General features: G+C 46.0%; 2 protein-coding genes across 2 annotated transcripts in view; one reads left to right on the top strand and one right to left on the bottom strand.

Moving 5' to 3' along the window:
- The window catches only part of LOC119406012 (NSFL1 cofactor p47), a 43,102-nt gene extending 24,410 nt beyond the window's left edge, over positions 1-18,692 (bottom strand). The window contains exons 1-6 of the mRNA XM_037672861.2: positions 18,534-18,692; positions 16,567-16,694; positions 10,120-10,206; positions 8,078-8,158; positions 6,038-6,307; positions 2,312-2,452 (exon numbers count right to left, since the gene is read on the bottom strand). Of these exons, the coding sequence (XP_037528789.1) occupies positions 2,312-2,452; positions 6,038-6,307; positions 8,078-8,158; positions 10,120-10,206; positions 16,567-16,694; positions 18,534-18,644 (818 nt within the window). The 5' untranslated portion in view covers positions 18,645-18,692. The remainder of the gene's footprint in view (positions 1-2,311; positions 2,453-6,037; positions 6,308-8,077; positions 8,159-10,119; positions 10,207-16,566; positions 16,695-18,533) is intronic.
- Positions 18,693-19,511: 819 nt separating this feature from the next.
- Positions 19,512-27,435, top strand: part of LOC119406014 (serine palmitoyltransferase 1) — a 43,825-nt gene continuing 35,901 nt past the window's right edge. The window contains exons 1-3 of the mRNA XM_037672862.2: positions 19,512-19,834; positions 20,549-20,659; positions 26,511-26,605. Coding sequence (XP_037528790.1) covers positions 19,778-19,834; positions 20,549-20,659; positions 26,511-26,605 — 263 coding nt within the window. The 5' untranslated portion in view covers positions 19,512-19,777. The remainder of the gene's footprint in view (positions 19,835-20,548; positions 20,660-26,510; positions 26,606-27,435) is intronic.

A 27,435-nucleotide genomic window follows, 5' to 3' on the forward strand; every position in this document is an offset into this window, starting at 1 on the left:
CGCCCCCAAACCGTCTTGATCCAATCGACCATGAGGTCTGCCGTCATCCACCCTTTTGCTTGAGCGCGGATGTGGATGCCACGGGGAAAGTTTCCCTTCGGAATTGTTTTCCGCTTCAGAATCACGTACGGCGGCAGCTTCCGCCCGTCTGCCGTCACTGCGAGCATCACGGTGCACCGCTGCTTCTCCGCACCACACGTTTTCACGAGCACACTTCGAGCGCCTTTCTCGTTCACAGTAGTGCTTCGAGGCATGTCAAACGTCAACGGCGTTTGGTCGGCGTTGCCTATCTGTGACAGCAGGAAACCGTTCTTCTGGCGTATCCTCGTGACGAACCTGTGAAAATCGATCACTTTGTCTTCGTACGCGGATGGAAGTCACTGGCACAATGACGTCCGCCGCCTCAGCGACAGTCCATTCCGCCGCATGAAGCGTGTCGTCCAGCCGGAACTGGTGCGGAAGTCCTTTGTGGCTATTCCCAGCCTCCGGGAAACTGTGCGCGCCTGCGTCCGTACCCTGTCTAACGACACGGCACAACCGTCTTTGCGCATGTCCCTCACGTATTCGAGGACTGCCTTTTCGATGTCAGGGAACTTGCCCGTTTTGGGTCCGCGGAAAGCCCGGCGCGTGCTGTTCGTAGCCATGAGCTCCTCGCGCTGTTTTTTCCAATATCGGATCCGGATTTCGTCGACGCTGAAATGTCTGCCGGCAGCGCGGTTTCCGTGCTCTAGCGCGTAATCAAGCGCCTTCAGCTTGAACGCGGCAGTAAAGCTCGCATATCACCCCATGGTGAAACGGCGCTTCAACAGACGATCACAAAGCACAGCCAAAAAAACGTGGTGTCAGGTGACGCCGTGACGGGCGGCTGGGATTGCGGCGACACGGCTTTTTCAGGAATTATGGGAATGCGTCGGCAGCTTGTTGCTGCGGGATGACAACAGGTCGACCAACAGGCGGCCGCCGCTGTAACACTGCGGGATAGCAAAACAAACATGGCGGCCCACAGAGCGAAGCGACCGCATTTTTTTTTCTTCTTTTCGTCAGTCACGGTGGTTGTGAGTACGTCACGCGCGTCAAAACAGTCTCTTCTGTCTAAATAAGGTATGCTTTCATTTAAATCAGTAAATTTACGGCATTAGCGTAGTGATGCCTGCTTTCAGATCACAGAAACAAAGATGGGTGCGTTCAGCTGCCACAGACATAAAACACATGGCGGGCATTCAGTGAAAACTGCGGCATTTGCCTTTACTGCAATCCTAAATGGCACGTTTCCGCCAACGGTGGGCAAAAATTACGAATATGTTTGGTGCGTGCAGTTCACTTGGCGAGTTTGGAAGAGTTATTAACGCAACATTCGACAGATGATAAACGCGATGATCATCGGCTAGACTTGGCACACGACATATCGATGCGGCAAGTTCGGGGTGCGATCATTACGCGGGGAAAAAGAAAAATCGAATTTAGACGACAAAATTTAGGGGTGCGTTCATTACGCGAGTGCGATCATTACGCGAGTAAATACGGTATGTTTTGTAGATTTTCAGTCGCTTTCTGTTTCCACATTATGTCAGATTCATGATCGACAGTCAACATCTACAGCGCAACCTTGCACACGTTCTGTCACAGACTGTTATATCGCGGCGCACGGGATCGGTCGAGGCTCGTCTGATGGTCAGACGTGAGGACAGCAACCAGAAAAGGCAGTGCTGTCAATCATTTTGTCATCTGCTAGGCAAAGAATGAGCACAGAACGGACGCAGACAGCATTCCGTCCGATAGAACAGATATAGAACAGTCTCCGGACGGACTTGGCTTGGATGGCTTAATCCTGTCCCATGCCGATAGTTTGCAAAAAATTGGGGAACGCTTAAGCTTCGTCTTTTAAGAGTTGAACAGGACATCCTGCCCTTAGTGCGTACTTCAGCCACTTAGTGCATACTTCTTATGGTATGTTGTTACTCGAGAAATTATAATTGTGCATTACTGCAATGTAATTGACAAAGTACAAAGCGGTCGCATAGCCGCAGCACACCGAGCTTTGGTGCCCGCCTTCTCTTAAAGTCATTGCGCGCTTTCAAGCTTTGAAAAACAGCGCCTGCCAATATTGATTGATGTTCAGTTATATGAATTCTATATTTCTTTATGCGTCGAAAACATTTCTGAATTCCCTTGGCTTGCCCATTGGCTGTTTGCTCCCTCTCATTTTCCTGTGATGTCGCATTCCTTTCTGTCTCAGAACATGCACAAGATTGCACCCCTAAGCTACCATTTACGTGATCTACACGCAACATACTGTTCTTGCAAGACTCACGTGCCAAGACGGTGTCCCGTGCCCTCGAAGGCCGTCACCTTGGGGCGAGGAGGCCCCACATACTGTTCGAGCCGGTGGTCCTCCATGTTCAGGTTCACCTCGGCACCATTGGCTTCCTGCAGCAGCTCCCTCGGGATCTCTCTGCGTTCAAAGTTTGGAAAATGTCTACAAGCCTTCGAGCGCTGGTGGATCGAAAGCTCCTCCGAAGCAAAGGTCATGACCATGGCAGGTGTGGTACCATGACATAGCACACGAGGGTTCATTGGTCAGGTGCCAGCTCACGAAAGAGATCATGCGCAACGTGACAACATCTGGCAAGAAAGGACGTTCCCCACTCGCTTCGGTGGCCACAAGTGGTGCTCGAGGGTTAGCATTCCCGGAATCACTCGTGCAAAAAATACCGTGTCTAATGACCATCGTAACAAAGCCCTGCCTTTCCATAACTGATGCCTCTAAACTGCAGCGAATCACGGAAATTCCTAATGACAATTATGCTAGCTTGTCACTTTTGCACTGGCATCTTGCCAGAGATGGCAATATTACTCTGAAAAAAGTAATTAAATTACATTACAAATTACAGCTGGCCGGAAGTAATGACACAGCATTACTATAACTTCTGAGAAGTAATTAGTTCATTCGGTTTTTTATAGCGCAAAAGCAGATGAGGCTATGCTGCGTGATTACATCTGTTTCAGTGTGGCGCTAAATTACACAAATGACGCCGCCGTGATTGTGTTTCCCGTTTTGGGAACTTAGAAAAACTAACCCCTTCTCGTTTTCGATAAAACGAACGATTACTATAGCTTTTTCACTCGTTTTGCTTCCCAGACAGGCGCACAACCATAGAGATTTCTTCTGTGTGCTCACTCACGCAGTTCGCTTATGCTATGGAAGCACGCGCCAGTTGCTTTGCTGCCGCTGAGTCGAGCGGCGATTCTTCTGATGCAGACTATTCCCCAAGTTCAGAATCTGAATCTGATTCATTGGATTTCAGTTCGTCAGACGAGGATTTTCTGACGAGTTCAGACTCCAATGATGATCACTTTGTGTGGAGCGATGCTTCAAAGACTATCACACGCTGAAAAGTTTTTGTGTCAGAGCACGAACATGTTTTACCGGAAAAGTACTCTGGTGCACTTTTTTTTGTATGTTGTGAGCTATGTTTAATAGAATGCATAATTTTTATTTAAAGAAAATCGTATAAGTGTTTTCCTTTGGATTATGCATGATGTTACTACTAATAAACCATGTGTATGTAACAACAACAATGATTTTTTTGTCACTTCACGGCCAGGCAAAAAATTTTAGATGATTTTTTTCTTAGACAGAATCGTCTGAAGAATTTATTTCAGCAATAAAATATTCCAAATTTTTTAATGCATTTTACAAAAAAATTCTACCCTAAAGGGTTAAGGCCGATACCGAAACTGACCGTGCCCGGAAGCACAAAAAACGCAACCCCTCTTATGTCAGACCGGAAGTACATGTGACAAGAAAGTGATGAAATTTTAATGAAGGTGCGTCGCGGCTGTATCTTTTCGTGAAAAGCGGCAAGTCATCTCACTTGTGCCAGTTGGTCACCTTACCTTTGTGTGTAGTTTGGTGCTTATCTGTTTCTTTCGAGCAGCACGCAAGAAAACCGCAATATCAACAGGCGAAATAGTTTTTTGCGCCTGTTTATAGTTTACAAAAGAAACAGACAAGCACTACACATCACACACAAACAATAAACTGTCTACTCATGTACAGTCGCCAACCATTTATTCGGACATGCTCGTTTATTCGGACACCTTCACGGCACCACCATTTGTCCCATTGCAGTAATGTAAACTCACGACCAAAAATTTGGATGCCCCAGACAGCGCCGTTCGATTTTTCGGAATCCGGCTGGCTGATCGAGTGCAATGCTGAATGAACACCATGACAAGCTGTCAGCAATGTTTACAATATTTTTGCTAGGTTACCAGCACTGAAATGTTGCACTGGCTGCAGCTGTAGATTGTGCCAGTGTCAGAAATCCACATAGAATTTACCGATCTCAAAGGCTGTGTTTGTTGGCTACATGTAACGGTTGCCTTTTGGCTTTAGCCAGACAAGTATCCACTGAACAGCTACCACGGCCAAGCAGTAGGCCAAGCCAAGCAAAGATGGGAATCAGCTTGGTGCGGTGTTTGAGGTGAATGACAGTGCGTACGAGTACGATGCGGATCCCAACTCGGAAAAAGAGAGTACAACAGCAACACAAGCGCTGCAACATCAACTAGCCCAACGTCGTTCCCTTTTGGCATTTGAGGGTTTGCGTTGTCGGATGTCTCTTGTCGCTAGGCGTGATCTCTGTCTCGAGCTTTGTGTCTCGCTCCCTTGTTTGTTTCTTAGCGTGCGAGGCCTGATCTGCTGAAATTGGTATGACGGCGCACATGGAACGGGTGCCGTCGGAAATAAAGAAACGCGGCAACCACAAGGCCCTGACGATGGCGAAAAAAGCCGCGATTATTTGCCAGGTGGAAGGTGGTCGACCTCAATCTGAAGTTGCTTGGGAGTTTTCACTGAGTTGGCCAATGAGATCATCCATCAGCTACCCGAACCAGCGCATGCGGACAGTGACTGCTGTGATGACACGCATCCGACACCACAGCCATCAAATGCAGATTTAGCTTAGGCCGTTGCAGTGCTATTGCAGACCCACAGGGATGGCCAAACATTGTCTGAAATACAAGCCAACTTGGTCGCGCGTAAGCGTGCAGGTGTACAGACACGCACTGACAAGTTTTTTCCGGCCGCTGGGCCAATAAAGGTGCTTTTTTCTGGTGAATCCTTTTTTTCAGACTCCTGATTATCCATTTACCAGCAGCTGCCTGCTAGTAAATGGATCACATGCTACGTGATCCAATGAACTGTTAGTTCTCATTAATATCATGCTTCAAGTTTGGCACTCAGATTAAATTGTCTTTGTAATTTGTCTTTCCATTTCCGGTAAACTCGTTATGCCATAAGGAATGCAGACATGCTATATTTTAGTCAAAAGTAATTGGGAAAATTATCCCTAGTAGCGCGCAATATTGCCACAACGTTGAAGCAACTTTCTAATGTTGGGGCAACGTTGTATCAACGTTTGGTGCTACTAGGGTACTGAATTGCAAGCCCACGAAATTAATCCATTACGTTACTCATTTAGAGCAAAAATAATTTAATTACTGCAATTCCATTACTTGCAAGTCTGGATCTTATCACGCATCATTTTCTAGAAAATGTTTTGTGAATGGAACGTGGAAAGAACTAATTTAAAGAAACGAGGCAGCTTTGCACTAGTGGTGCCAAGCCTGAAGGAACAGCGTACCTGGGCGGCTTTCATTACTTTTCATTTTTCTCTTTCTCTCTTTTCTGTCTCTGGTTATTTCTATTCCTTTCCTCTCTCTTTCTGTCTTGCTCTTTGTTTCTTTCCATCTTTCTTTTTGTGTTCATTTCTATCTCCTTCTCTCTGTGTCTTTCTCCGTCTTTCTTGCCTTTCTTTCTCTCTCGCTCTCTCTGTCTTTCTATCACTTTGTAGCTCATTCTCTTTCCCATACGAGAATAATTGTTTTTTGCTTTAGTGTCCCTTCAATACAGAATCACCCAACACATCCAGACTATCTGAACAAGCAAAACATGCACCCCTCGCAGACAGATCATTTATGCGACATTTTGCTCCGTAGTGAACTTCAGTAACTGCGCCTCCTGAATTCTCACCCTTGGCGAATTGCCTGTAGAAACGCCTGGCTGCCCGGGTCGTCGTAAGCGTGCAGCGGCCCATCGTCGATGCTGAAGCCGTCCTGCCACATCTTCAGTACCCGCGAGACGGACGGCCGGCGGCGCAGCATCCCCGTCGGGCCCACGGGCTCACTGGCCGTCGAGGTATCACCCAACCGGTGGCCGATGCCCTGGAATACACTGGCGCCTGCGCCCCGATCCTGACGTGCCCCGTCGTCCATTGCCGGATCCATCACCTGGGCACCGTGCCTACAGAACGCCGACAAGAGCATGTTTAGCGCAGCGCAGAACGATGAGGACAGAGGAAAACAGAAGGCTAGTTAGTTATGTTCGGTATTGTGGCGCGAAAGCAATGAAGACTATGCTGTGCCAGACACAAGGTAAAAAAGAATTTATAAAGTGAACTACACTACTGCCACGACCATAAAGGTTCCTACTATTGCCGAGAGGCAATACTGGCGCTGCGACGCTGTTGTATGCAGGAGAATGCTGGCATTTCCGATTCCGATTGGCATCGTTCACAAAGAGCACGGACACCTCTGGCTACATGGCATTTTTTGCATCAAAATGGTTAATTTCATACTAAAGCAGCACGTAGTAAGCCATTTCTTTTTTAGCATTACAGAGAAACGAGTTTCATTTACCTTTGGAAACTTCTGCGTCGAAGAACAATTTAACGAAACGTAAAAAGTGATGAGCGCCCGCTAAAGTTGGAAGGCGGACGACAAGGTCAGCGTTCACCCTGTGACCGTTCGTCGTCTGTTTCTTTCTTTCACCGTTCGTTTATGCCGTACAGGTGTGTGGACTTTTATTCTAGAATATAATACACGTGAATGAGATTCGTTTATAAAAGTTTTGTTTTAGAGAAGCCTTATTTGAGCTGTATGTACGCTTGAAGCCAAGCCTCACTCAACCAGCCAACACAAGCCTCGCAGACACATATCTCGTCATTCCCTTGACGGCACAGTGCCCCTTAAGAAATTCGCGTAGATGGTGGAGCCAGATTTCCCTCTAAGTATTATTGTGAAAAGCTATATGGCCACAACTATGAAATGTGTGGTCGGCGATGGCAAATGGGATAAAATGAATGGTGTAGCGTGGCTGTAGAGAGGCCTGAACAGAACGCACACAGATGAGCGCTGACTCACAACTGAGCATTTTATTTGAAAAATTACGTGGAGGCAAAAAAAAAAAGCACTCCGAAACTGCACAGATGAACCTATGCTGTTCTTTCACTCTGCACTAAACATGCTATCTTGCCAACTAGCCCAACTTTCGATCCTATTACAGACAAGAGTGCCCGGAGTGTGCAGGTACCCCGTGCTGCCAGCCGTCGAAGCCAATTTTTCCCCTGCTGTAGGCAGCTTCACTAAGAACACGTTGCACGATTGGAACCACCTTCCTGTTAATCTTGTTTGTACTATGGATCATGCTTTACTCAGACAACATCTACTTCTTTTTATGCATGTTAACCAATTGTACCATATGAGCAGGTCCTCAAATTGGACAACGTGACTGGAGAAGCGGGCTTTTCTTCATTTTTCTAAAGCTCATGTCTTTATTTACCAGTGTGCAAGCTTGAATACCATGAAAAAGGCCCAAGAACACGTTACACGGCCACTGCTGTGCAGATTCTGCAGCAGCAGTGTGCAGAAATCTTGTGGCGTGAAGCATGTGGGACTGCATGCGCATCCAATTATTTCAATCGGGCGCACCTTGGCTCCAGGAAATGTTTGCATGCGCAGCAGCGAGAGGGCTTGCGCGGGTGAGGGCACTGTGTCGCTCCCGTAGCCCTTTGCATCCTGCTCCCTGGTTGAACCTGAGACGCCCCATTTATTTATCCTTATGCTTTTCTGGAGATGCTATGAGAGTCATGCGACCATTTTGTACGCTTCATGCTTTTTAAGTGACAAGCTCTTCTTGCACAGGGCAACCACATGCATCTTACAACTGGCAAGTCCTTAGCAAACCGCATGCAGCTCAGAGGGGCGCACACCGAGGCAAGCGTGCCATACTAACATCTTCGCCGCCTTGAACATCTCGGCCACAAAGTTCTCCTTGTTGTCCGGTTTCTTGCCAGGCCCCAGCACCTGCTGGCCACTGTGGGCGAGAAGAACAAGACAGTCAGTTGCACTAGTTGGTTGGTGCTCACGTTCAAGGATTCTTGGAGCACACTAGCATGTAGATTAGAGAATGAACGCCCCATAAAGCTGATGTCATCAGATGCATTAAGAACTGCAAAAGTACGCAAAACACGTTATCAAGGTCGAGGGATAGTAGCTTGGTGACATCTCGTGCAGTACAACTACCCTACTAATTCCCATGGGACAGTTCTTCCGCTACCTATACTATTTGCCTGGTCAGCATGTTTGAACGAATGGTGATGTTTTAATATTGTTTAAGCTTAAATGTGTTAATGCTAAAATGACAACATAGCATATTTTTATGCTGACAAAAGTAGTGTTCAGGAAGACGAAGCAGTTTTGCCACGCGTGTGGAACGGTCGTGAATATGGAGAAAACTAAGATTTAGTTAATGGGGAACAAAACCCTCTAGACCTACTTGTATTAGTTGGAACAGTGCACAGCTCGGGCACCTTGTGCCTTTGCATCAAATACGGGACACTGGGCCACACTGCTCGTCACCACTCATGCTTGTCAAGCGTGCCTCTCTCTCTCTGTATGGAGGGGGAGGGCACACAGTTCATCGTGTACGACTGTGTGCTGTGCTGACCTACAGGCCTTCGCCAACAGAGTTTCGGGCAAAGGCGCTGTGTCTAGACAGGGGGGACAGTATTGTAAAACGTTGGGGGGTGGGAGCATGAGGTGAGATGGCGCACAAGCTGGCATACGAAAGCTTGCAGTGAACACAAGCATTGCGCCAGCGTCAATACGCATCACAACTTAGAGAAGCGCTTTTTCGAATATGCATTCGAGTCGCCAATGGCGACAGAAGCAAAAACAAAGAAGTGAAGGTTGGGGAGACAGCAGGCGCCGAGGGGAAAAAAATCACAAAGCGCAAGGGGGGGGGGGGGTATATGCCGCCGCCGTAGTTCCGCACGACGGATACCAACGGCATAGAAATGCAGTTACACGAAGAATAGACAAACTCTTCGGAGCAACACAGTCTATATAAGGACACAATTCTAGTAGGCGCGTTGCTCATAAATGTACCGTGCTTGTAATTAGCAAATACATTTTAAAAATACTGCTTTATTGCTGAATTCGAGGCTCTGACTTACTAATGTTTGAAGTTTGAAAAACAGCGCATAGATGAAAACAGGCTCTATTTTTGGAAAAAGACGTAATTCCATTCCCATTCCAGTCCGGGCAAAAGGCGCTTAATTCCATTCCCATTTCATTCCTCCAAGCGTTGTCCTCATCCCATTCCGGGGTCGCAAAAATGTGGAATAATTCCGGAGTCATTCCAATTCCGGAGTGGCAACTCTGCAACACTGGACTATATCGTCAACGGTCACGAAAGGGTTAACATGTCAGAAGCGCCAACTGCTTTAAGCTTTCAAATAAAAGTGGTGCATTATATTGCCTGAAGCGCAAATACGTGTGTATGATTTTCCATCAAACTTACAGCAATGATGATCTATATTTTGTGTTTAGATGTGATAGTGTTTAAAATTTCCTAGTTTCTGTGCTGGCACATCAAAGCAGTTCGCAGGGGCACAGCCAGATTTTTATTTTGGGAGGTGTCTGACCCCCATATATTTGCACATGTGTGTGTGTATATGTGCACACATATATATGTATGCATACAAAGAAAGTCTTGAGGAGGAGGTTTTAACCCCCCCCCCCCCGCCCATGCACGCACAAGGCAATTCGCCACTGTCTTTCTCAGCAGAGACATTTCTGAGGTTACTTCCGGAAGCGCATTAAAGTTCATGTTTACTTTGTAGATGAAGATACTAGCCAGTTTCCCTCTTCTATGACACAAGCATTCGATGCAATCGTACAGTGGCTGCAACTTTGACTACTGCCACTAGCGATGTAGCTTTTCTTTTCTTCTTTACAGAGCCAAGAGCCAGAAGAGCTAGGCTGCCCACCCACCTGTGCTCCGAACCCCCTGCATAGAACGCCTGGCCCTCTTCTTCATTCGCGCTGTCATCGTTGGCAAGGTCCGCTAAGCCCCGAATCCTGCAAAGATGGCGCACAAAAAAAAAAGAGATGACGAAGCACAACCCGCTACTGAGGGCGTCTACCACAATGGCACTGTGAAACTGCCAGGATTTTCGTAGGCTTTACTGCGACCATATTCATAAAAATTCCCCTCACAGTTTACAGCAATGAAAATTCATGTGTTAACGACAACTTCATGGTTCCTAGCTTGCTTAGGTAGCGCACTGGCCCTCAGTATGCAACAACCGCAAGTACCAGTAAGCTGTTATAGAGGCAAATGCACCCACCAGATTTTCACCAAATCCCATATTTGGCAATGATCCCAACTGCCAATTACTGCCCTCCTGGCTTGGGCAAACAAAGTGGCTTGGACGAACCTTCATTCCCGACACGGCACTCAGAAGTGAAGGCCCCAAAGTGCATCTAAATGAGCAAATAATGTCGCGATACTGTTGCATAGCAAGTTGAACACCACCATTTTCGTGCCTTGCTGAGAACTAATTCTCACGTGGGCTTCAGGTAGCTGGCATTGTTTCTGCGCTCGCGGTGCATATTTCCAGCAAATATGGCATCTTCTGATTTGCAAGGTAACATCTAAACATTGTAACGAACCGTCGGAAGAGATCTCGTGTGTAAATTTCAAACCTTTCCCATGAAGCCTAAAAAAGGTTTAGAATATTGCTGACTGAATCTGTGTAAGTCCGGGCACTCTGTCATGATAAAAGTATCAGTTGATAGTTTGCACTCCTTCTGTCTGCACCGTTTTTCCTGTGTTCGTCCGAGCTTTGCGCACATGTCCTACAATAAAACCGAAGGCGAGTGTCACGACCACTCGGCTATCCAGGCACGTTAGCAGAGCATAGCATAGTCCTGTATACTACAGTATAGCAATGTGGGAAAGGGAGAGGAGGAGGGAAATGAGGGGAGAAGGGGAGGAGAGAAAGAGAAAGGAGTAAATAGAGAGAGAAAGATAAAGAAAGAGGGAAAGAAAGACAGAAAAAGATAGAAAGACAGAGAGAAATAAACACAAAAAATAGAGATAGAGAAAACAGACAGCAAGATAGAAAGAGAAAGAAAGAGTGGAGAGAGAATCAAAGAAAGAGAAAGATATAGCGAGAAAGGGAAACAAATAGAGAGCGAAAAAAATAGAAATAGACAGAGACAAAAAGAATATAGCAAGAAGAGACAGAAAAACAAAGAGAATGAAACAGGGGAAGAAAGATAGAAAGAAGTAAAGAGAAGCAAGGTAGGCTGCCCAGCTCTGCACTTCCATCAGGCTTGGCACCACTAATGCGAAGCTACCTTAAAGTAATTTTTTTTTGTAACTGTTCCCGCAGGTACTTATATGACGCAGATGATTCATGTCAGTAAAATTCAGCTGGAAGTCTGTGCGTGTCCTGTGTGCTTACTTTTCTTAGCCGTGCTTTACTGTGCTGTTTATCTTCAGGAAGTACTAAGGAATTAAATGCTTCTTACCTAATAGAATCCAGCATGTAACAGCTAACGTTCCTAACTCGCGCAATTGTTCTGTCACATCAGGTGTACCACAAGGCTCCATTCTTGGACCCTTACTCTTTCTAATTTACGTTATTGTCCTTCCAGCCTGCATTACGTCAACAATCGGGTTATTTGCTGATGATTACATTGCCTACCACGTAATGACTAACCTTCATGATTCATCTCAACCTCAATCTGCTAGCACTACTTCTTGGTGTTCGCTCTTGTCCATGAAATTTAATGTCAACAAATGCAAAATAACGAGGATCTCCCAAGGAAGTACTGAATGTACCAGCCCTGCTTATTCAACTACTAATTTTCAGTTTTCATCTGTCAATCCTTATAATTACTTAGGTGTTCATATGAATAATTTATTATGGAATACTCTTATTAACTATGTGATTAACAATGCAAACCACACTCTCAGTTACTTGTGTTGTAACTTTGGTTCCTGTCTCCTTAAAGCTTCTTTATTAAAACATTAGTCAGGCCTAAACTCGAGTACGCCTCTTCAATCTGGGATACTCACTCAGTACACTTATAAACCATTTAAAATCGTCCAAATCGGTTCATTGTTGCTAATTATTCTTGTACTGCCAGTACCACTTCAATAAAAACTTCTCTAGAGCTCTAACCTTTCTAATCGAAGGAAGCAGGCCCGTCTGTGCCTCTCTTACAACATCTTTACGAATCCTGCACTAAAACACACTGTTCTTGCCACCTTCTTCCAGGCCAACATATACTTCTACTCCTACGGGCTGAAGACATATTCTGAATGGAATCACCTCCCTGCCACTATCGCCAGAAACCCTGATCATGCATCGTTCAAGACCGTCATTTTGGATTTGTCACACTACCGTATTGCCACGTCCGCTTCTTGTTTAATTTTTATGTATTCGAGTTTCACCCACAAAAGCTGTCAGCACTGCTCGGCACAGACCGTGTGACAATGTTCGTGAAGCTTCACGATTGCCTGAGATCATTCTGTCAAGATTACGGGCAGGACGCGAACAGCCAATAAATTTTCATGAATTGCTGAGCCACTCACGCACCTCATGAAGGCCGACGTGCCATTTAAGTGGGAAACGGCACAAATCGAAGCATTTCAAGAACTGAAAAGACGCCTTCAGATGCCTCCGATACTAGCGCATTTCGGCGAATACGCCGATGTGGAAATCCACACCGACGCAAAGCAGCGTAGGACTAGGCGCCGCCCTTGTGCAGAAGACTGAAGAGCTGGAAAGGGTCATCAGTTATGCTGGCCGGTCGCTACTGAAGGCAGAAACCAACTACAGTAAAACCTCGGTGATACGAATCTCGCGGGGTTACAAAAATATACGTATCATCCGAAATTCGTATCACCAGAAAACAGGGAAATTTAATATGCAACAAAAGAATGCTTGCAGGTGTTTTCATTTATTGTTTCTCAGGGACGCAGCAACGTCATGAACAGTTCTGAATGATTGCCAGTATTGTTTTTAGATGTCAACGATCATACTTGTACTTGTAAATATGCGGCGCGTGCGCGCGTGTGTAAGTAATTAACCAGGTGTGCTGTGACCCATGACAGCTAGTATAGCCCCTTCCAAATCTTAGTACGCTTTTTCGCATGACATCAAAGTGCTGCGTCGAAAATGACTTATGGATCGCTTTACACGCTGATTGAACGGCAGAAAATTTTAGGACCGCTGTCCTCTGTTGTAATTGATTTCTTATGGCAGCGCTGTTTTGGATGTTTTTCGAGAGAGTTACGGCCGTGCCCGCACAATCGGGAGGTTCGCTCAAAATTCGTGAATCTCCTGTGGAAATCGGAGTGTTGGCAGGTGTGTTGCTAGGCCTAGCTCCTTCGCGAAGACATGGCTTGCATCCACGTGGCAGGCACGTGTAAACAAAGTACAGCGACGCCACCTTGAGCACAACAGCACGCGTCGACACGTTAAAAAAAGAAAGAGAGAGACAGCGCGCTACTTTAGCGTCATCTGTAATCTGAACGTGAAGGTACATGAAGGAGGATTGAGGCTTCCAATATTCGCGCGCAGTCTCGGAGGTTACGACGCGCCGCTCATGGCCTGTTCTGACAAATTGGCGGCGCAGCGCGCATGACTGCACATGATTGCCTTGCCTCCCGCGACAGCACGGGGAGCACCCGTTCGTACCTGCGCGGTAGCGTACGTTCGTATCAAACGGCACCGGGTGAAAATTGGTTCGTAACAACCGTACTTCATTACATTGCAGGCTAATGGCCTTGGCCGGGACCACAGAAAAATTCGTATCACCCCGAAATTCGTACGAGCCGTGATCGTATCACCGAGGTTTTACTGTATTCCACAATAGAAAAGGAGTGCCTGGCCATTATCTGGGCTACATTTAAGTTTCGCCCCTACCTTTACGGTAGGCCCTTCAAAGTTGTGAGCGACCACCACTCCTTGTGTTGGCTAGAAGAACCCTTCATGTCGCCTTGCACGGTGGAGCCTAAGACTTCAAGAATTCGACATTACCGTCGTTTACAAGTCCGGAAGAAAACACTCCGACGCTGACTGCCTGTCTCGTGCCCCGTCGACCCATCGCCGCAGGACTGACCAGGACGATGACTGCTTTTTGGGAACCGTAAGTGGGTCATTCCAAGTGAAACGTCCCAGCCCAAAATTCGACCACCAGTGATTCTATCTGTGCGAGAGTGATTTTAGTAAAGTATTTTCGTTCAGAAAAATTATCTGGTCACGTGACGGCCCTTTGAATATTCTGGCGAGAAGGAAAAGTTGGGTGGGAATATATTATGTGTATTCACCCTTGAAACTGGGTACAATGACACATTGTGTTTTAAACCATTCTATTGTCATTGTTCTTTCACGTGACGTCACAAGTAAAACTATATATTAATTTTCTGGCTTAAATAGGCTAAGCAAAGAAGCAAGAAAACGTGCAAATTCAGACAATTTTCGTAAAACCAGTGGCAACGTTTCAGCGACAAAAATTTTTTAGCGATTTTACAAGTCAACGTAGTATCTGCTAAAAATATTTTCAACCTTTGTAAACAAGTGTTTACTGAGAAATGTGCTTGCAAAGTTGACAAAAAATGACTTTTCGGGGAGATTCACTCGTAAATTAAGCATTGAGGCCCTCGCGATAAAAATATGTGAGAGGATTGTTTATATGCTCCAACGTCTTCTCTTGTGATGTGTAAATTTTTGTTCCTGCAAATTTTGTTTACAGGAACAAAAACACTCTGCAGTCGCTAGTTCATGCTTGTAACACTCTGCAGTAACACTCTGCAGACGCTAGTTCATGCTTTGCGGTATCGCAAGGATTTCCAAATCGCCAACACTTCGCGAGATAGTGTCGCTAAAATTCTGCATTCACACCTTGACATTTAGTACCTTTTTTTTTCGTTTAGGACGACGCCGAATGCACTATGTGATGTGCTTGAACGACAAAGTGGTACCCACATTGAAATGATTTTGGCGAATGGACGGTACGATGGTTAGACCTAGCGCCATACCAACACAGGCGTGTACTCACTTATTAGAGTGCATACAAGTCTCGTAAGGCAAAATACTTATGTATATCGTATAGGCATACGTACAAGCATTTGATACTGTGCTAGCACAACGGAATAAGCCGTAATCTGAGGACGTGCATGACGTACGCACACATGCGAACACGTTGTGGCTAGCAGACGACGCAAGGAGCCATCCACACCACGGGGTTTCGTCTGTTCGCCGCTAGGTGCCGACTCTGCTCGATCTCGCAGCCAATACAAGTGCACTTGTGGGGAACCCACTACGCTATAAATCAACGTGATTTTTGTGAAGTCGTGAAGCAGCCACTATGTCATGTTTCGTCATTCAACGGAGAACCGTGGCGCCCACTAAACCCCTGTAAGGCATTATATGCACTTTGTTGATGCTGTGCCTGATGACGAAGAATTGTGGCATAGCGCTTTGTAATGGCTTGGAAGCATTCAACAACCCACGCGTTGCGCAATTCGCATCGTGTGACACCTGGTTGTTATTTTACTCTTCTACCACGCTATATTACGTATGCTAATGCGGTTAACATGAAGCCTGTATAGTGTCTCTTTGCAAAGGAGTTTCAAGCACCGGCGGTAGAATACTGGGCTCCCATGTAGAAAGCCCAGGTTCAAACCCCGTTCCATCCTGGATAGTTTTTCTTATTTTGCGCGATAGCGATTATGGACACCGGAGGTGGCAGCGGCGGACAAACACGGCTCCAAAAACAGCTCTTGTGATTTCATAACAGCTTTCGTTGTAAAAAAATCCACGATCGAGCAGGATTCGAACCCGGACCTCTGCATGGCAGTTGAGCATTCTACCACAGAGCCACGCCGGTGCTTGAAACTCCTTCACAAGAGAGCCTATACATGCGTCATATCGAGCAAGGAATCTTATTAACAGATGTAACAAAGCGTTGTAGACAAGTAAACTAACATCAGACGTCGCACTATGCAAAGTGCTTAACGAGTAGATGGTTTAAAGCTTCCTGCCCATTACAAAAGGTTCAGTCATAATTCATCATCATCAGCCACAGCATCAACAAAGCGCACATAATGTCTTACAGACGCGTAGTGGGTATCTTGATTCTTTGCAGAATGATGAATAATGCCATAATGGGTACTTTCCTACTTCGCAATATTATGATGATATAAGGCATAAGTGGTACCTTGCAACCATACTTGAAGTAGTCGCCCCAAGAGAGTTCACAAGGGGCTCTAGAAATCCTCCAGCTTTTGCTGTGCGTTCCATGCAAGCCTGGTGTTTTATGCACACCCTTGAGGTCCTCTGAGGTGCTCACAATAAAAGAGCGAGACCTTTAACTAAGTTGGACACTTCAGCAATGCGTCCAAATTAGCGGTGTGCTCACCTGGCAGATGGCCTCGTTGGTGGCTTGCTGGCTGGGACGGGACTTTTGGGCTGCTCAGGTGGCAGCTCTGGGGAGCTCTGCTGGTCCCTGCCATCGTCGGGATCTTCGTAGAACGATGCAAGCGCCAGCTGCAGGGGTAGCATTATGGTTCTTTGGTAAGTAATTGATTAATTTGGCAATTAAATGGTCATTTCAGACCCACCATGGTAGCTTAGCTGCTAAATTGCTGTGCTGCTGACCTCAAGCATGCGGGTTCTCAACTCCCCATCACATTTCTGTGGCAATCAAAACACGAATATATGTGTATTACATAGATTTAGGAGCACATCAAAGAACCCCAGGTGGTTCAAATTAAACTGGAGTGCCCATTATGGCTTGCCTCATAATCAAATCATGTTTCTGGCACGTAAAACGCCAACATTTTTTTTTTTACATATATTAAGAAGCTGAGATAAGTTCAGTTTTTTTTTTTTTTTGGCAAGCCTTGGCAGTCTGCATACTTTTGCTCATGAACGTAAACTCAGTTTGCGATATATACGTTCTGTTGATTAGAACCTGTTTGGAGAAAACCACTACAACCACATACTTACCTGCTTTTGTGCTACACTAATGTAACTGAAATGAGAGCACCAGCATTCCCCTGTCACTCAGTGGTAGCAAAGCACCAACATTACAGGCTGGCGTGTTTTGCTGTTTCAGTAGATTGCATCATAAATAAATTAAGCAAATTGCAACCACAGAGTTTGACTTTTTCCTTTTTGACCTATACATCATTTTAAAATCAGAACAATGGATCCAGGTACATGAACGAACAAAATGAACCGCTGCTAGCAACTGCTTATTTTCGCGTACACCATTTATACCTGTAAAGGGCTGGACGTTACAAACGTGATAAAGCCATAGCGACATCGTACTGTAGAAGGGTACGCATTTGGGCTGGTTGGTTCATGATTACGGGTGAAAAACAGCGCTAAAAAGACGGGACAAGAAAGGACAAGAAAGCGCCGTGGTCTCGTGTCCTTTCTTGTCCCGTCTTTTTAGCGCTGTTTTTCATCCGACATCGTACTTTCGAGCGCCGGCAACCAAATCAATTTCTCGGGACAACAAACTGATGATGTTTCGACCTCAGTTCTTCCGGTGATGATGTCAAAGCGGCGCGTACTCAAAAATCAAGAATAACCAACTAGTCCGATTTATTGGTCTACTTTACTGATCCCTGCTTCACATAAATCGCGAAGCACTCGTGATGGCTAGAATTTCTTTTAGTTGCCGGCTGGCGGCAAAACCAGCCCACGTCTAGCAGCCCGACTATTCTCATACATCGGCTAATTAGATGGTGGCCCTTTTTCTTTTTTTTTACTGGCCGAGACAGTCAAAGTCAGTTATGCTGATATAGGCGGGCAAAAATGAAAAAAAAAAAGTGCGGCCGCAAAGCACAGTGAATTAATTATCAGGGCGTACAAAACAACAGCAAGCGGCGGCTAATATCAAGACGTCAGCTTCGCTGCTCCAAAATATCTACGCTTTCTGCCAGCCCCACAACGAACGCGTAAAAAAGCACGCAAAAACAAAACCAAGCACTGGACGGAACGGTGGCTTCGCGCGATAGAAAACGCAAAGTCACTGTTAATACTTCCGTAAACAAAATGAATGACACTAGGCAGAGGCTACCAGTGACGCAAAATGCACCCGTCATGTCAGCAACGTAGTGTTTTTATTCTTTTCTGAACGTAGTATTAGGGCAGCGGCGGCAAACCTACCTCTCGAAATCGGAGGACATTTAAGCCAGAATCAGCCCTCGATTGGCAGTCAGCGAAAGTTTAATTCCTGTGTTATCCAAAACTGTCACGAAATGGCTGGGTTGCACCGGCGTACGAATGCAACGCGAAACCACAAGCCGTGTAGGACTGCGAGAACGGCAAGATCGCGACGTTTCGTCTTCGCTTTTGAGGGAACTGTGTTCTCACCTGAAGATTCCACGATGCTGACTCCAGGAAAAGCTTGGCCCGAGAGCTGTCGGCGCCGGTGACGCCACAAAATTGGGCGATTAGATCCGAATGCTCATTGCTGTCCGCCATGCCGATGCCAATTTTGACGATGACGAGAATACGCAACTAACCAAACACAGTTTGTTTATTTACGAAACTATCTCGAGCGGTAGTGCAAATTAAGCGCTCGCGTCGCTAGAGATGCTGCGGTGCGACTTGAAAATTAAAAATGCGTGTGAAAATGAAACTATTCTACCTAGGTGTTCTACAGATGCCCTTTATTACCTCGTGTTAGACAATTTATTTGACTTAGTGGTAGATAACTGAAACTGCAGAGTGGGAAAATGCAAATTCCGCAGTGTAGCCGAAAGCTCCTGCGCGAGCCTGCGATGAACTCTGCATTATTTAATAAAGAGAATAATTTGTCACTGATAAACATAGAATCAGTAGGGCGCTATGTTATTACTGCATGCCGCTTGGTTCGGGTGGCTCAACTGAAAAAAAAAGGGGGGGGGGGGTGCTTTCAGTTCTATTTTCGAACATGTAAGCACGTGGTCGTAGTGACAGGCTGAGGTCATCCTTCATCCATGGTGCACATAACCACGGAGGTTCAACAGTTCAAATTGAAACAGCCAGCGTGCGCACGAGCAAGATTTTTAGAACAATCAAACGACTCCATTCGATGCCCTGTACAGAACATTGCAGTATCAGACCCGCGAAGGTAACTCGTTCTTGCCAAGTAAAGGCGCTGAAAAAGAACTTTCCGAGGGCTCGAGTTCTTTAGGCTCGTTTGCCAGCAAGAATCTGTAGGTGTTCTGTGGCAAGAATGTCACGCGATAACCCGGATCAAATGAAACCCGCGCGCTCCCAATTGCACACCCATATCGTACACCAACCTTCGCTCTCTCTCTTTCCACCACGCCTGTTTCCTCCTCGCCCACTCGTCACTCCGACGACGTCGTCGGTGTGGCGGGCGTCGCGGTGGGTTACAGCACGCGGTCTCTGGGTTTTGCGCTACGGAAGGTCAGCGCTGAAAATCTCCCGATGTCGTAAAACTGCGACGTTACACTTGTGACGCACCCAACAATTGTGAACGGGCCTCTTCTCGTGTGAAGAACAACCAACAAACACCGTCGTAGGCTCACCGCGAACGACGACCGGCCGTCAACCTATCGTCAAAGGAGAAAACGTCCCACGGGCTAACCTCGAAGAAATCTGATAGAATGGCCGTGGCAGCGGTGTCTTGGGAACTTTACGAAATGTTCGAAGCGTTCCTACGGGTAAGTGAAAACCGCAAGACCAGCGCCAGTGTTTTTGCATGCTGTTGTCCCGTCTCTTGCGCTCGCATCAACGAAAAACGTGCTCGTCTCTGCATCGCTACCTCGCGATCTCTGACGTCGTCTTATGTGCGATCAAGGTGTCGGTGGTGAGGGGAAAAGAATTATAATGAATCGGCGGCGCTCGTGTTTAAAAACACGTGCGGCTCACGCATTCAGCGTGGTAAGCGCAGATAAGACGTGATGTGTGTGATCCGTGGTTAAAACGATCCCTAAAACGAAAGCCGTGATCATCCGTCAATCTCTATTTGAGCAGTGAATCACTTCGTATGAGCGACAGTCCATGTATAGTGCGGCTAGTAGGCGATGTTTGTAACAATTGTTGGAATTTAACGTCCCAAAACCAGGATACGATTATCGCCGTAGTGGAGGGTTCCGGAAATTTTCGACCACACGGGGTTCTCTAAGTACACGAGCCTCGCCTTCATCGAAAATGCGTGCGGGATTCGGTCCCGGTACCTGCGGGGCAGCATGCGATGTTTGTGGAAAACGAAAGCTACAGAGTTTTACGTTGATTCAGCGGATGTTACGGCGCGTGACTACTTGCTCCGTGGATCTCTGATCGGTGAATCACTCTGTTGATAGTCGACACTGTTTGTGGTTTGGGATTGAAACCTTGCGTGTTTCTTTCCTTTTTTTTTTTTTTTTTGTTCTCAGGCTCCCGCATATCATCTGGCGCTGGAAGCTCTCTTGTTCGTGTGGGTCCTCTGGTTGCTGCTTCGTAAAAGTACGCCCGCTGATGCCGGCAAATCGAAACTCACTGAAAAGGTAAGCGTACTCGCGATATGCCGGCACTGAACCACGAGGCAGCAACTATCTTACGTACTGGACCGTCTGTTCGACGTACACCCCCGATAGGGACCCCCGATCGGCTTTACAAAACGGGAACGCGCTACAGCGAATGTTCCAGCGAAGCTGCATTCTACACCATGATCGGACGCGTGCGGCCGTGGCCGCATCGCTGCGCACTTCGTGCGTGACCCGATTATGTTTGTTTTTTTCTCTTTCGTGGCGTACGTAACGCGACAGAAAGTTAAAGGTCACTGCCTTCAAAATGTCCGAGCGAACAGCGCCGCTCCACATTGCAAAGTGTGTTGCCGGCCCAGATCTGTCACGGCCGAGCAATGTGATTTGTGGGCCGCAGATTCTACGTGGTGATGTCGAGACTTATCTGGCCTTTGTTTTAGGTAGCACACCGAAGTGTCGAAGCTGTGTGATAGTCTAGCAGTTGTCGAAAAGCATTGCAGAAAAACAGATAGGTGGGCAGGTTGGTTTGGTTTCCTAATGATGTAAAAGGCAGCACTGGAACGAACACAGAAGACTAGAAGAAGACAGGGCAACGCATGTCCTGTCTTCTTCTAGTCTTTTGTATTTGTTCTAGCGCTGCCTTTTACGTCATTATGAAAGTTGTAGAAAACATGGGTATGTAGTTGGTTAGCAATCTCCAGGAATTCGAGGCAGGAATACTCATGATACGTGAAAAGTTGAATTAAATGTGGGGGTGCTGGGTTGGATGTCCACGAAGGCACAGATTTTTTAGGCTGCGGAAACTTTCTGAGGACACGGTGCGGCTTTCTTTGTAGGTTTGTGCCAGGTTCAGGTCGATCCCAAGCTTTTGAGCTGTTCGCTTTCTCTCTGTGTCATTTTTGTCACGCTGTGCTTTAGTAACAACAATTTGAGAGATACAATAAGTTCATTTCAGTGCAGTGAAATCAAAAGTAGACAACTGTGTTTTTGTACTCAGTGTCACGGAATAGTGGGTTTACTTTTATTCTTTCTAGCATTGTTTTACGACGAGCATACCATTCATTGTGATGGACAGGTGCTTTAAAAGTACACTAGACATGACATACTTTGCGTTCTCATATCCAACATTCCTGTGAGCAGTCGTCGTATATGAAGCCTTCAAATGTTTTGAAATCCGTGACAGAATTGAAAATTCTTAATCCAATCTGCAAAGAGACACTTCAGGGTCATAACGGTGCGAGAAATTTTATTTAAGTGAATACCTAGCGCAGAAGCAACACAAAGGATGACAAGATGTACTTTTCGGCTCGTTGGTTCATATTCACAGTAAAACAACGCCGGCGAAAACAACAGACCAGACAAGGAGAACGACACGTAACACTAGGCACACTAACACCTGAAAGTTTATTCAGTATCTGCACAGAATAAATACCGCCTTCACATGAATAAACGGAAGAAAGAAGGTTACAAGAGATATGACAGTGCATCACGTGGTCACTCCTACTGCGCGTACAACACGATTCCTGCAAGAAATCTGACATCCTTCTTCAAAAGCAAAACAGAAGGCATGTTGACACAAGATTCTCCGAGTTTCTTCATCTCCAGGGCTTCAATAACCTCCCTTGTTAATCTGTCAGCTGATTTGTACATGACGGCAGTGCTTTCAAATCGAGGTGCGCAACCGTAGTCTCTGCAATGGATACCTAGATGTCCTGATACCACTTTCATTGTGTTGTACTTGTGCTCTTTTAATCTATCATTTAGGCATCCTCCTGTTTGGCCTATGTTGATGCACTGCTTCAGACAATCCCTTTGTCTTGCAGTGCGTCAAAAATACCTCTCGCCTTCCTAACATTTAGTGGAGATGCAAGGCAAGATACCTCCATCAGCACTCCTTTGACAGAATCCGCCCCTTTCATTTTCCTGTGCTGCCCTCTGCTGTTTCGGTAGGGGTTTCGTAGGGGCCGGTAGGGGCTTTGTAGGCCTTCGATATGAAGAGACATTTTGTGACTTTTCCACTAGGGGAAGGGTGCATGCGCCGGGGCATCGTGAAAAAGGCGAATTGTGTGTCCAACTGTGTTTTTAAATTGAAGTGGTGCATAAAACATTGCAGTCATATTTCTAGTCATGCACTCAAGTATTCATGGAACTTTTTTCAGTTATTTATAATGATGCAGGTCGTGACATCAATGAGTATATGAGTCTTTAGTTTAAAGAGTTTTTTGCAAATGAAGGACAGCTTGATGTTTTTATTTCTTAGCTCCAACCATAGACTTCTACATCCACAGCTTGAAGGAGTGTCTTGCAAAACTTCAAGGGTGACTGTAATGAGATTTCACATGAACTAACTTTGTTTTAATTTCGTTCTTTGTATGTACACCTAAACTGACAAATATGCATGGCTTGGTGATGGCGTAGTTTACTTGTTAGCAGCGTTTAAATAGTCCTTATGTAGATGATGCATGGTATTGGTGTTTAGCGGATACAGACTTAGTAGCCGAGTTTTTACAATGTACTGTGACCACAGCCTTTTCTGCACTTTCATGCCAAGAAACTGCACATTCTCAATCATGTTTCACTTCCAAAAATTCCAGAAACCAAAACAGTGGATTTATTAATTTATTTTATTGGCATCAGAAGCACTTGTTTCCGCCAGCTTTTAGGGGCAAAGCACCTTAGGGTCTTGGCGTGTCGGCGTGCATCGTCGTCTGCTGTCATGACAGTATATTTGCTTGAGCGCAAGGGAGGGTGCCACCGCCTCAGTGCTCGCCGTGTGGCAAGAGAGAGCAAACGGCGCGTTGACTGTGGGAACGCTCTTTCTGTGATGAACGCTGAACTACCAGCTCGCAAGGAATGAGAACATGCCCTCACCCTCAAGAGACAACGCCGACGCAGTCAGCGTCTGCTAGCGAGTTTCTTGATTGAAAAAAACGACTGCTCGCGCTGCACTGCTGTTCACTGGCCACCCGATATATATTGGCACTGGATCTTCACCTGCATGTAGTGCCGGTGGGAGATTTCTCTTGTGCGTAGTTGAACAATAGATTCACAGCGTGCACGTTAACTAAAAACGGACTGTGGGTCTCTGTGTTTAATCTTTCTTCTGTCTCTCATGGCCCATTAGAAGTGATTTTGCTGTGGGAAACACCAGCTCACACTGCATGCTTCGCCCTTCCACAGGTTTCACGTTAGTGGAGCTGAAACACCCTTCCCTACTTGCTTTTTATTGTGCATTCATTTGTAAAACGGAAAACCTTATGCAGAGGCTACCGTTTCTCTGCAATACATCAAGAGCGGCATTTCACACAGCTCAACATCTATTTTTCCTTTTCCTTTGGGTCCTCACATCTGTGCAAATTTAAGAAAAAAAAACACTTTGTTGGAAATGCCTAAAGACTAACTGCACAACATCATTTTCCGAACAGCTTTAATTGAGTTCTCGATTCTGTTGCATGAACACTTCTGTGTGTAACATATAAACGGTTGAAACATGTGAAAATTTAAGAATTCAGGCACACAAACCCAGGGTTCCTGGAAATTAAACTTTTTCTGCAAGTTTTGCGTTCCGTAAGCTTTTTGGCCAACTGTGTTCAACTTCTGAGGGGCACAGAAGTACACAACAGCTACACAAAATTATATTTGAGCAGTGATGCCAGCAGATGATGCTACGGTTAGGTGCACTAATTAGTTCTTGCACAAAGGAATGCGGCATGTCTACCAGTGACTCGTGCACCTGCTGCAAATAAGTGACAAGCGAAGTCAGTCATACAGTGTAATTGGTATTTCTCCTTTCAATGTTGCGCAAAAGTTCAGGGAACTTAGGAATAGCTAGTAACATTATGTCTATCCTACCAGGAATTGCAGCTTCTTTCTGGAACACATAAACAAGTACAGTAAACGCTCGTTATTTCGAATTCGAAGGGGACTATAAAATTGTTCGAATTAAGTGGAGTTCGAATTGGAGGGCGGTCACTAGAATGAACAGACATCGCACCACACTGTGCGGGCAGAGCCCAGAGAAGCCACCTCTGGACTCGTTATCGCGAATTAGGCGCTACTACATGTTTATGGCAGGTCATTTCATAAACTAGGTTCGTGAAGCTCTCACAGCAAACAGAAATTAATTGATAAGTCAGTGATGTGCCAGAAAGAAGTACTGACAAGCACTCATGTGGAGCTGTGAGCCTTAATGTCGAAATATATGATGCTATTTATGCTCCAAAACACGCTTATTTGAATACATGGCAGAGATAATGCAATCAAAATTAAAAGTAATCAGTAATTTGCATTTGCTTGCGTTTCTTTTGTCGCGACTCCATGAGCATCGTTTGCAGATTGTGCAAGAGCTCCAGCACATCGTCCGAATTCTTATCTGCTAAAAAATGCTGCTGTTTCTTTGTTTTGCATCTCTAGTAAATTTGGTTTCTTTTGGTTTTGCAAGACATTGTGATCACTCAGGCTGACTTCTGCAAGGAGCGATGAAAACCCAGTTTGAATTAACTGTTGAGAATACTGACGCATTCGAATTATCAGGAGTTACACAAGGCGGTGCCGGGACCAGTGCGTCAGTTCGAATTAATGAGCTTTTGCTGTATTATAATTGCTCTATATTTTTTACAGCAAAATTTATCCGGCGAAGTTATTAGTTATTTGAAATGTTTCTTGAAGATGCAGCCAAGTTTCTCACATTCTCCAATCTAAACCTCTCTGACTTCTTGGCCAGCATGCGGGCCCATGTACGCCAGCTGTTAGGCTGTTTTTCATGGCCACGAGAGCTCCCGAGTGATAGCTTCTGCACATGTGCACAGCCTTTCAATTTCGGTACACAATAGAGAGTGGTGGTGGTTAATGAATCTCGACGCTTGTTCTTTGAACACTCCTTTGTTGCAATAGGGCAACTTTGATAGATGCAACTAACAAAGGTTCATTGTCCCAATGTGCTGTGGAGTGAAGAACATAAAGAGGGAACGAGTTTATTGAGAAAAGGTGAAGAGTTTGGCCTTATCTGCTGTACTCTTCAGGGAAAAAAGGAAAGGGAGGGAAAGAGTGTTGAAGGACTGTGATGAAGACAAAAGAAGTGGTACATATACGGTGTGTCCCAGCTAACTCGGGCCAAGCTAATTAAAAAAATTACACCATTTCCCGCTAAAGGGGACCATGAGGCGATGCGAAGCTGGAGCACTTGCACGATTGCGTTCCGTTAGCGTTTGTTGGGCATGCTACCGATCTCGCGTCGTGGAACACTAAGAGGAACGCTACGAGCATCGTGTCTTCCCTCTAGCCTGGCCGTTAATTCTCACAGGGCGTACGGGGAACGCGGTCGACAGGCGCGCGAGGCCGGAGTATAGGAGAGGAGAGAGAGGGGGAGGGGACACGCATGCGCTGGAGCTTATCGAGGTGTGCGCAGCGGACGGGGAGTGGAGAGGAGGTGTGTGGAGAGGGTTTGCGCATGCGCAGTAAGGGTGGTCACGGCGCACACCACCACCGGATTGAACTCCGCTTACTACCCAATGTTTGTACAGCTTCCCGTTTACCACTCTCCTCTGTAATGCCCTCGGATCTTGAGGGCGCAATAAATAAATAAATAAATAAATAAGATGCTTCGCATCTAAAATAATTTGGCAATGCTTGCGCTAAGTCACGCAAGACTTGAAACAGTGAAACTGGACGATTCTGAAGGCTAATCTGGTGGCTTCTAGGTTGTTGGTAGGCTTTAGCTAGGTTAGTCACTACACAAGTGTGCAAACTCCAGAACCAACAGTGCCTTGGAAGGATTGAATGGGTGAGAGTGCTTGATTTGTAACAGATTGTGAACTAGAGCTTGCCTCTTCCAAGCAGCAACCTGCGCTTGTTGTTCTTGTCATGTCAACAGGAAAAGGAGGAGCTCATTGCTGAATGGCGGCCAGAGCCACTGGTATCAAGCACCCCGCCCAGCGATTATGTGGTTAATCCGAGGATAATTTCCAGGTAAGTCGCACAGTGACTCCTCAAGAGGATGTGGTGCCACATTTTCTCGTTTCAATCGTGCACATTGTGTGTTGAAAACGTGTGCATCCAACGGCTTTGAAAGCACTCAACCTGTCGGAAAATTTGTGCCTGATTATTTTTATGTCGTACTTTAATTGTACAGCAGTCTGGCTACCAGGTGTTGGAAATGTGCAGTTCAGATCGTGGACCCTTCACTTGAAATCTTTTTACATCATTTGTGTGCATATACGTGTTGTTTCAAATAAAGTCCCTAGATTTTGAATTTTTGCTTAAGTAGCGACATCTGCCTCTTGGTGGTAATCGCGTTTTTTTAACATACAAGAACTGACTGAATACACTACATACACACGCGCTCTGTGACTGAATACACCACAAACACAGGCACCCCAAGATGTACAACCAACTAGCCCCTATAGCTGCTCTTGTGACGTCTGCCTCTTCTGCTGACCCCTTCTCACAAGCAGCCGGCATCTGCTTGCACGTTCTTCCTCAGCTAGAACATTTACAAAGCCACGCATGGTTAAGTACATTCGCCACATACCTTTTATCAAACAAGATGTGAATGCCATGTGCCGTCATTAGCGAGTGGGGAACGTGTTTCATGACGGTGCATCTGCGACTCTACGGGCTGATCAGCTAAAACAGGAAGCACCTCTAGCATGGTGGCCTCTAGAGGAGGTGCAGGAAAAGCATTAGGAATAACTTGGCTACCAGAAACGAGCGTCTCCTAATGAGATTCAGCGGTGGTGCCTCAATGGTTGTCGCCACCTAAAGAAAAGCAGAAAGAAATCTGGGGACTTTAGTTTCAA

This window comes from Rhipicephalus sanguineus, chromosome 9, assembly GCF_013339695.2.
Source record: "Rhipicephalus sanguineus isolate Rsan-2018 chromosome 9, BIME_Rsan_1.4, whole genome shotgun sequence".
In the NCBI taxonomy this organism is placed as follows: Eukaryota; Metazoa; Arthropoda; class Arachnida; order Ixodida; family Ixodidae; genus Rhipicephalus; species Rhipicephalus sanguineus.